Source organism: Chenopodium quinoa, unplaced genomic scaffold, assembly GCF_001683475.1.
Source record: "Chenopodium quinoa cultivar QQ74 unplaced genomic scaffold, ASM168347v1, whole genome shotgun sequence".
Classification (NCBI taxonomy): Eukaryota; Viridiplantae; Streptophyta; class Magnoliopsida; order Caryophyllales; family Amaranthaceae; genus Chenopodium; species Chenopodium quinoa.
In genome coordinates, this window is record NW_018743669.1 from 1,311,211 (window position 1) to 1,327,010 (window position 15,800).

Below are 15,800 nucleotides of genomic sequence, written 5' to 3' on the forward strand. Positions count from 1 at the left end.
ATTATTTTAGCTAATAATTATCAATGAATTACACATTTATTATTTTATGAGATGAAGTATTTATCAGAAATGTGTTGAAAGTATTACCTTTATTTTTAGAAAAAGTTGAAGGCATTGCTTTAGGTCCACTTTGGAATAATTATTAAATTAGATTTTTATTATAAAATTTTGAAGTTGACTACTTTCATAAAATATTCTTAATTTTCTTTAAAAAAAACTACTAAAACTTATTTCAATTTTATCCTTATCCTCTCCGCTTATTATTTTTGTAATTTTATATCATGATATATGCAACCTTATAATTGCATTTATGCATAGAAAATATTTCATATTACAAGTACTATGTATGTATATAAAAAATTTTATATAGTAATATAAAAATGTATGACAAAATTACATATTGAGTTAAATCAGATTTGTTTTTTGCTGAATATATTCGCTTTCAACTCATTATATGCAACCTTAGGGAAATTAAGAGTTATATTTATCATTTTTCTATTTATATACGAAAAAATAGATGAAAGGCATGCATTTTAGTCTAGCTAGTATTGTTTACCTAAGCTTAATTATGATATTATTAGTGCTTCTTATCTACTTAGCACAAATTAAACCTGTTTAGCTAGCTAATATATGCTCTCTATATATACAACACCATAATACCATATAATTAATTAATCACTATAATGTTCCATCGTTTACATGTATTATTAATTATGTTATGTTTGACGTCAAATTAAAGAGAGGTATTAAGGCAAATAATAGACCACTAGGTTTAATTGCTAATTTACAGTTAGCCACAAATAAATTTCCGATCTTAATTAAACCATGAAGACAGATGGAGTTCTCCTCATGATGTATGACCATTATTAAGATCATTAACTAGTTGACTATTAATATAAATTTAATCAAATTAAAGTCGGTCTAAATATTATTGAATTTGAGTTATAAGTTGAGGATCTTACTCTGAACATATCTTTTGCTATAGTTGTCACAATCTTTTTGTCTCCTTTCCAAGGAGATGCTTCTTCTAAACACATTATACAACCTTATTCTTTAGGCATCAAACCTTAATTATTTCAATTTAGTGAATATTCTAGGGAGTTTACTAGGGTGAAACAAATTTGGTTTAAAACCAAACCGAACCGAAAATCGAACCGAATTAGGAATATGGTTCGGTTTTTTTCTTAAGTGGTTCGGTTTCGGTTTGTAAAATCAAGAAACCGAAATTGTATGGTTCGGTTTCGGTTTCGGGAAATGAAAACCGAAACCGAACCGAATTTCGGCCCATACTATATAAGGCAAAAAAAAAAAACCCTAATCACTCTTCTCAGCCTCTCACTCTCTCCTCTTCTCTTTCCGCCCTTTCTCTCTCCTCTAATCCTCTTCTCTTTTCTCCATTTGTGAGCTTTCTCCCTCTCGGTTCTCTCTTTCTCCTTTCCTCTTCTTATCTTCTCCAATCTCTAGTTCTCTACTCTGTCCTTTCTCTCTCCTCTTCGATCTCTTCTCCACTTTCACTCTCTTCTCCTCTTCGACAGTACGACCAAGGAGGCAAGGACGACCACCTGGGCACCAGTGTTCACATTCTAAAGGTTTTCATGTCAAATTCGACCATGAAAACACTAGATCTAGTGTTTTCATGGTCGAATTTGACCTTTAAAACCCAAATTCGAGGTTTTTCGGTGGAATGTGAGGTATGTCCTCTTTTTCTTTCTTTTAATTTGGTTTGAGTTTTTTATTTTTATGGTGGTGTATGATTGAATTGTGGTGGTGGTAGGTAGTTTTGGGTGGGTTTCGGGTGGTCAGGATGGATGGTGGGTTTCTTCAGTTTTTGGTGGGTGGAGGGGTGGTTTTTGATGGATTCGGGTTGATGCATGATGAGTGGGTTTCGGGTGGTTTTTGATGGGTTAGGGTGGATGGCGGGTGGGTTTCGGGTGGTTTTGGGGGATGGGTGGTGAGTTTCGGTGGTTTTGGTAGGTTAGGGTGGGTGGTGGGTGGGTTTTAGGTGGTCAGGGTGATGGGTGGTGGGTGGGTGTTGGTGGTGATAAGGTGGGATGGTAATAATTAATACCCTGGATTGGTTTGCTTTTGTTTGGTTCGGTTTTAATTGGTTTGGTTCGGTTCGGTTTTTTTGCAAAATTTGATGTTCATGATGCTTGATAGGAAAATTCAGTGCGGTTTGGTTTTTTTTTAAGAAAACCGAAATTTAGGTGGTTTGGTTCGGTTCGGTTTCAAAGAGAAAGTGGTGCGGTGTGGTTTGCAAAATCAAGAAACCGAAATATGGTGGTTCGGTTTCGGTTTGGGCCAAAAACCAAACCGAAAACCGAACTTTCACCCCTAGAGTTTACTCAAGAAAATACTCTGTAAATAAATATAAATCATTTTGAATAATTATGTAATTCAAGAGTAGTATAAACAAATGAACGAATGATACTCCGTAAATAAGTATAAATCATTTCAGTTTAGTGAATATTACTTAATTATCGCTAAAGAATACTAGTGACAAGCTTAATATAGATAGAACAATTGTGATTAAAGCGTTAGCACATGAAATAATATTCTAACAAAATCAAAAGTTGACTTTATTCTATACGTGATGAAATTGTAATCAATGAAGAGTAGTATGCGTATGTTAAGTACGTAGGTCGTAACAATGTGAACTATTTAGCATTCATTTTTGAGTTCTTTGGTTTTTGCTTGCAATGTTTTTTTCAGTTTTAAAATCCCACTTGTACAAAGGTTTCAAATGGGGGTACAACAAAGTCATCATACTTTGTAATTAAATTTGATTATGACTTTGTTAACATGCATGTTTTAGTTCAAAAGATAATAGATTAATGCATGCTATATCACTGATTTCACATTATTCTCACTTATATGTTGACATTACATGTTAATTAGTCCAAAAGTAAGGATTATTATTGATACTCCATTCTTTGTTTGTGTTCAAATTGGTTAAGGTTTGAATTTTATTTTATTTTTCATCTTCTTTAGTAATTACTTATATTTTGTTATATTACTGACAATACTTCGTACATTTAAAAGATAAATATTTTATACTAAACAGAACGAAAAACAAAATTAGAATATTGGTTGTATATATGTAACAATAACACCCTTTATTAAAGTTTCATCATTGATTGTTTAACCAGATTCACAACATGTTTGTTAAATCAATTTTGTAGAACAATAAAGCCTACTTACGTTCAATTTCACTCATAGATTCATTCGATTCCTCTAATTGATAAAAATATTTCGACAACATGCAAGTACACCTTGTACAAGAGTACATCATACATTTACTTCAATGGATGGCAAGTACAAGAGAGTATTATCAATTTGTCATTATTTATACGTACATGTAACATTCTGTTGCAATTAAGTTTTAGTCATAATTCCACGTTAAGCCACCCTTGGAATGAAATTAATTAATGTATAATTGTATAAAATTGATGCTATATAGTAATATAGACAAATAGTATATACTGTAGTATATAGTCGTCTACCACCGACCTCTTCTGAACTTTTGATTAGTAGGCCGTTATATATGAGTTACAGTATACTTCATAGTTCATACTACGTACTAATTATGTATTTGTGTTAATTACGTAATTGTTATATAATAAAAGTTAAAGTAAAGTTTAAGTAGAACAAATTATCTTTCCTTTAAAAAGTAAAAAGGTTGAGCAAATATAGTCAAAACGTATAATTATATAAATAATCAGAATCTTCGTTAAGTTGAAGACGTACAAAAACCAATTAAATTGGAAGTGCATGCAGCTTTTGCGGCTTTCATACATACATACAGATTTTGAAACATAATTAAAAAAAGTTTATTTGCAAAGTTTAGTCAGCTAATTTTATGGGTAAGTAAGTATTTTACTAAATTTTTAATCAATTCTATGCTCACTTAAGTAACCAGATAATACAAACATCAGAGATACAATAAAATAAAATTATTTTTTGGCTATATCCACTCCATAGTTTATAAAAAGTTCACACTTTATTTTGAAAGTAGATTTAGAATAAAAACAACCTAGGATTTGGCTATTCAATCATGTCAATTTTTATCGATTTATCCGTGTACCTAATCTAATACGTAGTAATTAACACTACCAATTCCCGATGAGGTGAAAAGGTTGGCGATGGAACGGGATCAATGATCACTTATCAACACAAATATATAATGTATGTCCGTAACCAAATTGGCTAAGTAGACAAAATCAAACTCCAAAACTGAGCAAAATTTGCGGCTTAATCAAACCAAGGTTTCCTAGCAACATATAAAACAGCATTATATCTAGCACTCATACAAATTCGTAAGTTTTGTCAGCTAATTTGATGGGTAAGGCATAGTAACATAGTGACTACAACTTATACCAGAAGTATCAGAAGTAAACTGATTATACAAACTTGCAAGTCCAATCTTAAATGACAGTCTGATAGAAGCAAAGTGATTCATCCTCTTATCATCTTTTCTTAAAACCATATTTCTTCCGTTCATAGAACAGATCTGTTTTGGCACTTCCTAGATTGACAATTTTCGGACACCCATCTCTATCCTTCTCCTGCTGAGTACATTCCTTGCAGTAGTAGGCATCTGAAATGCCGACACCTCCACAGATCACACATCTACCCTGAAACGATCCATAATTGCACTCATCGCAGACTCGCACAAGAGTGCATGGACGAACATATGAATCACAAATCACACATTTTCCATCACACTTCTCACAAAGCCGTCCAATAGCAATGCCTGGTTGCTTCCGGCACATGATAAGATCGGGATGATGCTTTGCCATGGCTTCTGCAAAGACCTTAGTACCTCAAAAAGCTCTGCCAAACCAGACCCACAGTCAAAACTAGAATTGAAAACTGAAGCTAATAATCTTAGGAAGATAGAGTGGGGATGCTGTTAAAAAAAACCTTTCAGGAAACAGTCAAATGTAATAATCTTAATGGTACTCCAAGCACTTGTTATAAACTCCAATATGGCATATTATATGAAGCAGATCAACCATTGGGCCTCAGGCCAAATATTAATTGCCCCTTATTTATAAATTGCATACTAACAAGAAGAGCAAAACCAAACATTTAACTATTGGTTTAGAATACTGATATGATGGAAGCTAAAACATAATGTGTTCAGGGCCTCTCAATACCAAAGGTATAGGTCTCAACTTTTAAGAGTTAAGTACTCTTTCAGAAAACATTATTCTAGCATCAATTCTAATAGAATGCGGAGTAGATGTGAATTACAGAGTGATATATGAATGCTGAGTAAATATATGAAGCAAAAAATATAAATGCAGGCCTGCAGGGTAGCAGCTTCAGAACTTAAAACACCACTCTGAAAGACAAGAATAAAATCACAAGAACCCAAGTTTTCGAGACCACGAGTATCTCGACAAACATCAGATACACTATATGTACTTATAGAAGACAATATGATACAATACAACATATTCTAATCATAATATCACCCCAAATGAACAACAAAATAGATCCTTTCACCTTAGTTCCAGACCACTAACATAAGCCTCAAGCCTTCAAAATCAACAACATTTCAATATTGCAAGTTCATGATTTACAAGTTGAACAACCAAAACACATTAGACATCCAGCAAAACTGCGAAAGACTTGCAATTTTTTTCCACAAGAAATGATCACTTAGACCAAAAACAAAAAGCAAATTCAGTCTGACGGGGAACTAAATTACTCTCATTACAAACCCGTCAAGATGTCCTCGCCAGTTCAAGGAAAGCAACCTTCTTCATCATAGCACTCCATACTTCCATAGTATAAAGTCTGAGAACATATCCATCTTACATACGTGTTGAACGGCTTAAACCCAAGGGTGAACATCTAAGGATGCCTTTATTAAAAGGGGTTTCTAGCAGATGCATAAACTGGTTGCTATTTCATGATTCTTCTCTTTGCCATCCTCTTGTAATAATGGTAAGATTTCTCTCTCATAATTTCCAACAATATCTCCACATTGCAAGGCCTAAACTAATCTTCCAATTCAATGCCTAAAAATCCTAAAATTTGCTAAACTGACAAAAGATAATGCTCAAATAAACAAAACCTCAATAAATAATCAATTCAATTTTCAAGAAATTCCCAGAAATTAAAACCTAACGAAGAACAAAATCAACCCTAAGTTACTACATACAAAAGTAATTGAATTAAGCAAAAATCAACAAAACCCAAGATAAATTTCAAAAAATTGGAAGCAAATACTTGAATAAAAGAGCACTATAAAGCTAAAATTTGAAAGAAAAGCATGAATTAGCACACAATTATAGTACAAACGATGAAATGATAACAAAATTACAAAATAATGCTTTAAATATAATCAAAGAAAAGGGTTGAACCTCGGAAAGATGAAACGGCGACGAAGATGGTCGGAGATCGAAGAGAGGAGAGAGAAAATGAGGGTGTTTTCGAACTTGGAAGCTTTAGTTGCAGAAACCAATTTGAACGAAGAAGGTACTGGAGATGGAATAGATTCTCTAAACCGTCTTTTTAACCCGTATTTGATTTTTCACATCTTAAGCCCATTTTATTAATGTGTTAAACCTATGTTATTATGTGGGCCTTTGATATCAAATTTGATGAGTTTTACTAATCTAATTATGAATTAATTAATTCATTTATCTATCTATAATCTATCATAATAATACAGAGTAATAACAATAAAAAAAAAGAATCTTACTAACGAATGCTTTTGGAGTGTTTGATAACCCTTTTAAATAGTTCCTAAAATAGTATGGAGTATTAATTTGGGAATGCATGCCAAAATCACACATCGATCGGTGTAATTAATGTTTATTTCAAGTTAATAATTCTTCTTTTATTTATCTTATCCAATTGTTAGCTTTTGTCTAAAAACAACAATAACAATTAAAAAAGAAAAAAAAAAATAAGCACATATTCCTTATAACTTTATGTATCTACTATTCTTAAAAAAAAAACATTAAGAATGTCTATAATGCACAATAATTACACTACGCAAAAGGATTCATCTTTAAGTTACTACATAAGTAAATTTTGAAGGTTGAAAACAATTCTAAAAAAACAATTTTTAGAGAATCGAGGAACTGGTTAACAATCAACGTCATTGCATATGTTTATCACCGTTCAGGACATGATTTTCACAAAAAAGGCTGAAAATCATGACTTGAATTGGATAGTGTAAAATCAATCTGTAGTTGATCATATATATCTTCAAGAGATCAATAGATTTGTATTTACATAAAGAAACAATAATTTCGTATAAGAAATAATCTATGCTAGAATGACTAATAGAGACATTTTTGTTGTCTTGTTCGCGTCATGAATGTTTTTACATATTTATAGTAACAAAAGTGTTGTTTAGATGATTAATACTTCTAATGCTTGCATATAACAGAGATTATTTAATATATTAACTGGTTTTATCTTTATAAGTTAGAGTCTAAAATTCAATAGGTATAAATTTAAATTATTATAATTACACCGCCTAATAAGATACAATATACGTACAGCGCCTAATAAGATTGTCATAGTTAATAACCCTTTAGAGAGCACATAATTCTACACACATGACTCAACTCCATTACTTAATTTGTGAACCAAACTACTTATAAAAAACCAGGTGATGTATTGAAAGTATTGGCACATTGAATTCATGTAAATCTCATCTCAAAAGATCAACATAACATTGTTAGGTTCCAAAAACCTTATAAAGGGGCCCACCTTAATCTCATGTCTCTATCTCACTAGTCCATGGACCCAAACATTATTGCTGCCTCTTCAACCTCAGATATTCAATCCCTCTCAAAACAAAACACATTATTACTTTGACATTATTTTCCAACTTGTTTATAAAGTCTGTCAAATAATAACCAACACTTTACACCATCACCATAGCAACAAACAGTGAAATCCCTCAGCAATCAAACCCAAACTTCTTCATAATAATATTCCCTCAAAACTAGTCATGTCAGAATCCAATATTATTGGATCCTACCCACCAATATTCCGCTCATCATCTAATGACACGACTCGAAAACTCAACCTGAAAGACGGGCAGGTAGTAGTAGGGGCAGGGATCTTGGACCCCTTACATCCGTCCCTGCCCCTACCCTTACCCCTGCCCTTAATCGATATGCAGTGTTTGGATTTTGAAAAACTCGACATGGCACGTAGGGAATGGGGAATATTTAGATTGGAAAATCATGGGGTTCCAAGTAATCTTCTAAGGCAACTACAGGAGCATGCCAAAACATTATTTGAGCTACCCTTTGAAACCAAACAAGGCCTTGATAAAAACTGCCCTATAAAATACTTTTGGGGTACTCCTGCCCTTACTTCTTCAGGTGTTGCCCTTCCAAGAACAACTGATGCCCTTAATATGGATTGGGTTGAAGGTCTTAATTTTCCTGTTAATCAACTTCATCAACATCAACACTTTCATCATAATCCTTTGATCAATCATTTCAGGTTCGTACTAATTACTAATATCTTAATCCTTTTTCTTTAATATTCTTTTACATATATCTCTTTTTTAATAATAAGGTTTGTGTTAATAATATTTTAATCATAGATGTGGTTTGATTAACATCTATAATCATCTTATTATTATATTATGTTATGTTAATAATACGTTAATCTCCACGTATATGTCCACCATATTTGCTTACAACTTTACTTTGTCACCTACTACAATTTTTATTTCATTGGTCATTTGTTTTAAGTAGCTATTATTAAGTATGAAGTACATTATATAGTCAATTAGCTAAAGATTAGGTAGAATCTTACATCCTTAGTAGTGTTATTAATTATTACATCTTACTAATCTATTACATAATATCATAATTTTAATATTACTCAATGTATTGTGGTTCAAACTTAGTATTTTGAAAGGAATGTATGTAGCCATAAAGATGTTACCTGAGATTGTGCTTACATCGAATCTGATCAGATCAACTTAAATTGATACTTGTATAAATTATTGAAGATGTATATGATACCAATAAGTTATGAGGTTCTGAATCATATTTGTCATCACAATCCATTATGAAAAGCTAATTAAGGTTTAAGTTTTGGTGATATGGAAATATCTCGTTTATTATATTATGGAGACCAGGTTTTGATCCCAGTCCATACGAAAATGAGTGGTCTTTATGTCTTCACATATTAACAGACGAGGGTGATAGAACTTTACAGATGATTATGATTGATGAGATATAACACAAAATGTGAATCGTGAAACACTATTAGCGATAATGTAAATCGGAAAAATGATTGGTAAGATCGAATACATTGTAAGATTAGATCATTGGTAAAACAATAGAACCAAGTAGGCTAGCTTGGCTTAGATTTAGTTACTTAACATGAGTCTATTGGACCATGTCGGTAACTAGTCTAACTACATTTGTGGTGGGGCCTAGAAATTTTTAACTATGAATATGGAAGTTAACTAAATCTTACGAGTAGACATTAAAAGCTTTCATTATTACAAATTGCAAGTGGACACTTGCAAAGTTACAAATAGACTGGACTTGTAGTACTGTACTGTCTAGGGGTCTAGGCCTCGTGTCGAAAGAAGGTTTGAGGCCTTGATAATTAAACCTGTCAAATCCTGATCCGACACGGTAATCCGACCCATCAGATTTTAAACTGTTTTATAAAGATAGAATCTGAATTTGACCCGACCGACCTAAATGATCCGAAATACACTCAATTTGACCCATTTATCATAATTATAATGATTCAAGCAATTCGAACCACTCGAATTGTACCAAACAACCCGAAATTTGACCCGATCTGAACCATTGATCCGAATTGACAGGTCGACATGCAATCTTGAATTATTATCCTGTTATTAGATGCATCAATTTGATTAAAACACGCTAGTAATGATTAGTGATTGTCTTGAAAAGTCGCTCATAGACAGAATGTTTAAAAAAGCGCTAGTAATGTTATTAGATGCATCAATTCGGCTTAAACGCGCTAGTAATGATAAGTGGTTGTCTTAAAAAGTTGCTCTTAGGCAGAATGCTTAAAAAAAAGAGAAAAAAAAAAAAGTAATGTTATTAGATACATCAATTTGACTAAAACACTAGTAATGATGTTATGTATAGCTTGTTCAAAAGCATGTAAAAATGTATGAGTAAAATTGAATGGTATTAGGTACAATTCAACTAAAGTTGAGTTTAAATTAGTTAGATACAGAGTACTTATTAAATTAATTAGGTCATTTATATTTGTCATAAGTAGCCAAGTAGGATCATTAGACGACTTACCATATAGATTATAGAATGAAGTCTTGTTAATTTGTTATACATGCATATCAATTTTCTATTTGTACAAATTCAATTTATTTATCATGTACATGACTTGACATCATACAAATATTCATGTCGTACCTTTTGTCTAAACAACTCTTAATTTACCAATACTTGTATTATTGCACCAGGAAATTATTGGAGGACTATATAGAACATCTAACAAGAATCGCCTCGACAATATTTGAAGCCATGGTAGAAAACCTTAAACTCGATTTACAAGTACTTAAACCATGTTTAGATGAATCAACGGGGATAATCCGAGTTTATCGCTACCCTCGACGTACCATTGAAGAGCATGTTAGGGGCTTGCATGAGCACACATACAGTTCTATTATCTCAATATTGAGTGAAGATCAAGTGGGTGGCCTTCAATTTCTCAAGGATGACCAGTGGTTCAAAGTGACACCTAACCCTAGCACTTTAGTTGTTAATCTCGGAGATATGATGCAGGTACAATAACTTCATTTTACATCTTTTCTTATATTACTAATATATCCCTTTGGTATCTTAATTTAAGGATGTTCCTTTGTTCTACGAGTAATAGATTCTTAAAAGACATTGCTACAAAGTATCAATGTAAAGATAGTAAAAAACTGAGCCGACCCGACTAGACTTGCCTAATTAAAAAATGATTCAATATATATAGTACGGATCTGTACGAATCATGGGTACATTTAACATCAATTTTCATCTACATAGGGTGTTTACTAAAAAAACAATTGAATTGAACTGAACTAATTGGAGTTGAATTGAACTAAACTGTACTGAGCTGAAATGAATTGTTATAAGAGAAAGGAAATTAAGAATTAAACTGGACTGAAATTACTTTTTTTTTTTTTTTTGGTAAAAGTAAGATAAAAAACATTAGGATGTCCCAATTAGAGTAGTAGAGTTGATAAAGTTTAATGTATCCCCGTTCAAAAAAAAAAATAAAAAAAAAATTGGGGTTTAATGTATCATGGGATTTGGGCTATCATTTTCATTCTTTGGGATGCGACTTAGGCTAAATACTGTAAATAGTGAAAATTTTACCCTACACCCTAGTGTAGGGTGTGTTCCCTACACCCCCCCTATGCTACGTCGTTTTGTAGCTGGTATTGAGTTCTCATGTGCAGCTTCTTTCCTTTTGCGATTCTTTCCTTTTTTTTTTTTTTTTTCCTTTTTTTCTTTTTTTCTTTTCTTCCTCTTTTTTCCTTTTTCCTTTGATTCTTATTATTCAATTTATGTATATATATGATTTTAAACCCTATTTTTTCTCTCTCTTCAATTGATCAACCAACCTCCATTTTTGATCTACATTTTTCTCTCGCTAATTCATCTTCTTCATTTGATTTTTTGAACGAATTCGTTAATTGTTACCGATCATCAATGGCGAATTCTGCATCTGGAGATTGCGTTGATTTTGATCGCGATTGCGAGCGTGTGTTTCCTTCTGGACTTCGTTTCGTTGATTCGTTTGTGCAACAATGTGAGTAATTGTGATCATAATTTTTCAATTTTTAATTATCCCTAATTTGTTCTGTTATAATGCTCTGTTAATTTGAACTTAATTGATGTATTATTATTCACTTTCGATTTTTGAATTTACTACTTTGATTACATTATGATGAACGTTTTTGGATTGTTGTACTTTGTATGAACATTTTGTTGCTTCATTTGTTGTTTCATTTGTTGTTTTCTCTGTGTTTTAGAATTGTGTGTTTTTGTCGTATATTTTGTAGATTATACTTTCAATTAATCGTTTATGTTTTCTTATTCATTGTTACTAATGTGTTTATGTTCAGTCTTAAAGTCATTTTTGATCATTTATTTTTACATTTTTATATCGATATTATGTGTAGTGGTAAATAATGAAAATATTGTTCAAAATATTATGTGTTGAAATTCTTTTTGCAATTGATCATGTGCTGTTTTGATATTGAACATTTTACTTATTTGTTATTGTTCATTCATGAAACTCTTTATGATCATTTATAATTGTATATTGTGCAGTGGAAAAAAATGATGATATTATGTATTTAGAAGCAGAACAGTCTGAATTAAAGGATAAAGAATTTAAATCTGAAGATGAAGCTTTCGAAGCGTATAATGAATATGCTTTTAGGAAAGGTTTTGGAATTCGAATTGGGAAGAGTAAGAGAAGAAGAGATGATTCTTTTTTGATGAAAAGATTTGTTTGTTGTAATGAGGGATTCAAAGATAATAAGTGTAAGAATAAAAGGATTTATGAGAAGTTGGATCATCGAACTGGTTGTTTAGCTTTTGTGCAGTTTCATATTGATCATTTAGGGGTCTATACATGTACAAGACATGAAATGGTTCATAATCATGCTATGATTCCTCCTGAAAAAAGGCATTTGATAAGGTCTCAAAGAGATGTGAATAAAGAGCAGCTTCTTTTCATTTCAACAATGAAATTGAGTGGAGTCAAAGTTACTGATTCTTTGAGGGTTCTAAAGAAGGAGGTTGGGGGATCTCCTAATCTTTGTTTTACTGCTTCTGATGCTTATAATGCATTGTCATCTGAAAAAGCTGCCCAAATTGAAGGATGTGATGGTAACCAATTGATTAAATATTTTGCCAAGAGACATGTGGATGAGACAGATTTTTATTATGATTTTGAACAAGATGATAGTGGTGCTTTAGTTAGTTTTTTTTGGCGTGATGGTAGGATGATGAGAGATTATCATTACTTTGGAGATTTGTTGGTTTTTGATACAACTTATAGAACTAATAAATATGGAATGATATGTGCTCCATTTGTTGGGATGAACCATCATGGTAACAATGTCATGTTTGGTATGGGTTTTATTCTTAATGAGCGCACCGAGTCTTTTGATTGGTTGTTTGATACATTTTTGCACTCAATGGGGAGGAAAAGTCCCATTACAATTATGACTGATCAAGCACAAGCGATTGCAGCGGGTATAAGAAACATTTTTCCTTCAACTGTTCATCATCGTTTATGTGTATGGCATCTTGAACAAAATTCTAAGAAACACATTGGAGCATTGAGAGCTTTGGAAGGCTTTACAGATTTGTTTGGATATCTTTTGAAGTATTGTGAAACTCCTGCTGAATTTGAATATTTCTGGAAAAGGTAAATTATTGTTTTTTGTATTTATTTTTTATTTTTATTATGTGATATATTTGATTATTATGTGATATATATATGAACATTTAGTGTTTTACATATGATCATACAATTTACTTTGTTATGTATGTTATCATAATATTATTAGTGTCCATATTGTTTATGATCATTATTCTTTACACAAATGTACATATTTTAATTTATATTTTGTTCATTTTTAAATTAATATATGATCATTTCTGTTATACAGGATGTGTGATAAATACAAATGTGAAAATGATGATTGGTTATGTGATTTGTATAAAATAAAGGAAATGTGGTGTCCTGCTTATTCTAAGAAGTATTGGTCTGGTGGTATATTGTCTTCTCAACGTAGTAAAACTACTAATAAGTCAGTTTCACAACGTCTTAATAAGACTCAAGGTTTATGTGATTTTTATCATGTTTTTCTTGATGTCATTTCTGAGTGGAGAAGTAAGGAAGGTGCAAGAGATTACAATACTCTGAGGGGTAATAGGCACCTAGCTTTTGCTAATATTGGTATATTAGTTCATGCAAGATCATTGTACACTATTCAAGCTTATGTTCTTTTTGAAGAGGAGTTCATTAGGGGGACAGCTTATGATCATGTTGATAATGGTTTGCGTTTTCCAGAATATTCATATCTTCTTTGGAGGCCTGGGAAGGATATAATTAAGCATGAAGTTGTTTTTAATAAGGAAACACATGCAATTTGTTGCACATGCATGTACTTTAGTGAGACTGGTTTACTTTGTTCTCATTCTCTTCGAGTATATCATTTGCATTGTGTGCGTAATATTCCACAAGAGTATATAATGAAACGATGGACAAAGGCTGCCATGTGTAGTCATGGTATTGAAGAACCTACTTTGAGGACAAATGTTGTGGCTACTAGTGTTTGGAGGTCACAAACAATCAGAAAGTTTGTTAAGTTGATAACAAGTTGTCAGAATTCTTTGAATGCAAGGGCAGAGGTTGAGTGTTATTTCAATCTGTTAAAAGAAAAGGTTGAGAGTGTATCAGGTGTAATTGACTTTAGTGAACCTGTTAAAGAGGTTGAAATTGTTGATCTTGAGATCAAGAATCCTCCAAAAGCTAGGCCTAAAGGTGAGAGGAATGTAAGGCCTAAGAGTACCTTGGAGAAGCAGTGTAACAAGGCAAAGGGTAATTTCAAGAGGAAAAAGTCTCTGTACACTCCTTACAAAAGGGGTATAGGGCAAGCAGTTGTACAGGTATATGATCATTTCATATTTTCAAATTGATCATTTCAGTTTTCGTAAATGATCATTTATGTTTTTTTTTTTTAAATAGGAACTTGATGAGAACGGTTGTGCTGTTACTTATGCTAATTCTATTAGTGATCCCATTGAATTGATTGTTTTGAGCAATAAACGGGCTCAGGTAAATTCAAATGTGCCAAAAAAAACATTTTATTTATATTTTATTAATATTGATTTTTATAATTTAAAAATATAGGTCGGCTTAAAATCAGCTGTTGTAGAAGAAATTCCTTCTAGTTCTAAGGAATCAAATCATAGTATTTCCAATGATTTTGATCAGGTATATGAACATTTATGATCTATATTATAATTTTTTTTTATTTAATTTTTTATTTTTTATATTTTTTTTTGGTTTTTTTGTAGGCTACTGGTGAAAGCTCTCTTTCATCTATCATATCTATTGATGTTGATATTTCATCTATTGCTAAGGTTTTTTTTTTCCATATTTGTTTGTATAAGTGTTTGTAACTGATCATATACTGGTTTATTAATGATCAATTTAATTTTTTTTAAAGGCGAAGGATTTAAATCTTGAAGGTGTTTCTGCTGTTCAACCTTGTTCTAATTTTGGTGCAAATAAAGGTGCTTCTGGTGTTAAAACTTACTCTCAAATTAATCCAAGAGTTCCAATTCATACTAGTGCGTCAACAAAATCTCCTGTTGTTATTCAACCTACTGTTCCCAGGAATGTTCAAAATCAAACTCAGAATTGTTCAAACACCAATCCAGAAATGATCATATCCAACTCCAGGAATGTTCAATCAACAAATGTTCAAGTTATTTCTCCTACGGTTCAAATAAATGATCAAGGATTTCCTGTTCAGAATGTTCAAGTTACTCCTCCCACAGTTCAAAGAAATGATCAAGGTGCTCGTGTTCCAATTCTTCAATCAAGAAATGTTCAATTAGGTTCTAAAAAGATTTCTTCTAAATATGATAGGTTGTTAGCCTTTTTTGATACAAGTGTAGCTAAACGTTTGGCTAATAAAGATAAATAATTAGTATTCCAGAACTTTATAAACATTAGACTTTTTTGTAATGTTGATTTAATTACTATTTTGTAATTTTGAA

The 15,800-nt window shown here is 31.8% G+C and overlaps 2 protein-coding genes across 6 annotated transcripts; one reads left to right on the forward strand and one right to left on the reverse strand.

Moving 5' to 3' along the window:
- Positions 1-4,222: 4,222 nt before the first annotated feature.
- On the reverse strand, positions 4,223-6,540 carry LOC110683483 (PHD finger-like domain-containing protein 5B). The gene is made up of 2 exons (XM_021859858.1): positions 6,375-6,540; positions 4,223-4,833 (listed from the first exon to the last, which is right to left on the reverse strand). Exon 2 carries the CDS (start codon positions 4,797-4,799, stop codon positions 4,467-4,469), a length of 333 nt encoding a protein of 110 aa, XP_021715550.1. The 5' UTR covers positions 4,800-4,833; positions 6,375-6,540; the 3' UTR covers positions 4,223-4,466.
- Positions 6,541-7,776: 1,236 nt separating this feature from the next.
- On the forward strand, positions 7,777-15,750 carry LOC110683484 (protein FAR1-RELATED SEQUENCE 7-like). Of its 5 annotated transcripts, XM_021859863.1 has the most exons (9): positions 7,777-8,484; positions 10,463-10,784; positions 11,725-11,802; positions 12,327-13,434; positions 13,679-14,681; positions 14,761-14,850; positions 14,926-15,009; positions 15,093-15,158; positions 15,245-15,750. In XM_021859863.1, the coding sequence occupies exons 4-9, from the start codon at positions 12,347-12,349 to the stop codon at positions 15,725-15,727; spliced, it is 2,814 nt and encodes a 937-aa protein (XP_021715555.1). In that variant the 5' UTR covers positions 7,777-8,484; positions 10,463-10,784; positions 11,725-11,802; positions 12,327-12,346; the 3' UTR covers positions 15,728-15,750. The 5 variants fall into 5 exon arrangements, with proteins under 5 accessions (XP_021715555.1, XP_021715551.1, XP_021715552.1 ...); XM_021859859.1 differs by lacking the exons at positions 7,777-8,484; positions 10,463-10,784 and having other exon boundaries at positions 10,794-11,802; XM_021859860.1 differs by lacking the exons at positions 7,777-8,484; positions 10,463-10,784; positions 15,093-15,158 and having other exon boundaries at positions 10,794-11,802.
- Positions 15,751-15,800: the final 50 nt, after the last annotated feature.

Coding starts and splice junctions, on each gene's coding strand:
- LOC110683483 (XM_021859858.1), bottom strand. CDS start 4,799: ATGGCAAAGCATCATCCCGATCTTATCATGTGCCGGAAGCAACCAGGC.
- LOC110683484 (XM_021859859.1), top strand. CDS start 11,568: ATGATTTTAAACCCTATTTTTTCTCTCTCTTCAATTGATCAACCAACC. Junction 14,682..14,760: donor TAGGGCAAGCAGTTGTACAG/GTATATGATCAT, acceptor TTTTTTAAATAG/GAACTTGATGAGAACGGTTG. Junction 15,010..15,092: donor TTTCCAATGATTTTGATCAG/GTATATGAACAT, acceptor GTTTTTTTGTAG/GCTACTGGTGAAAGCTCTCT.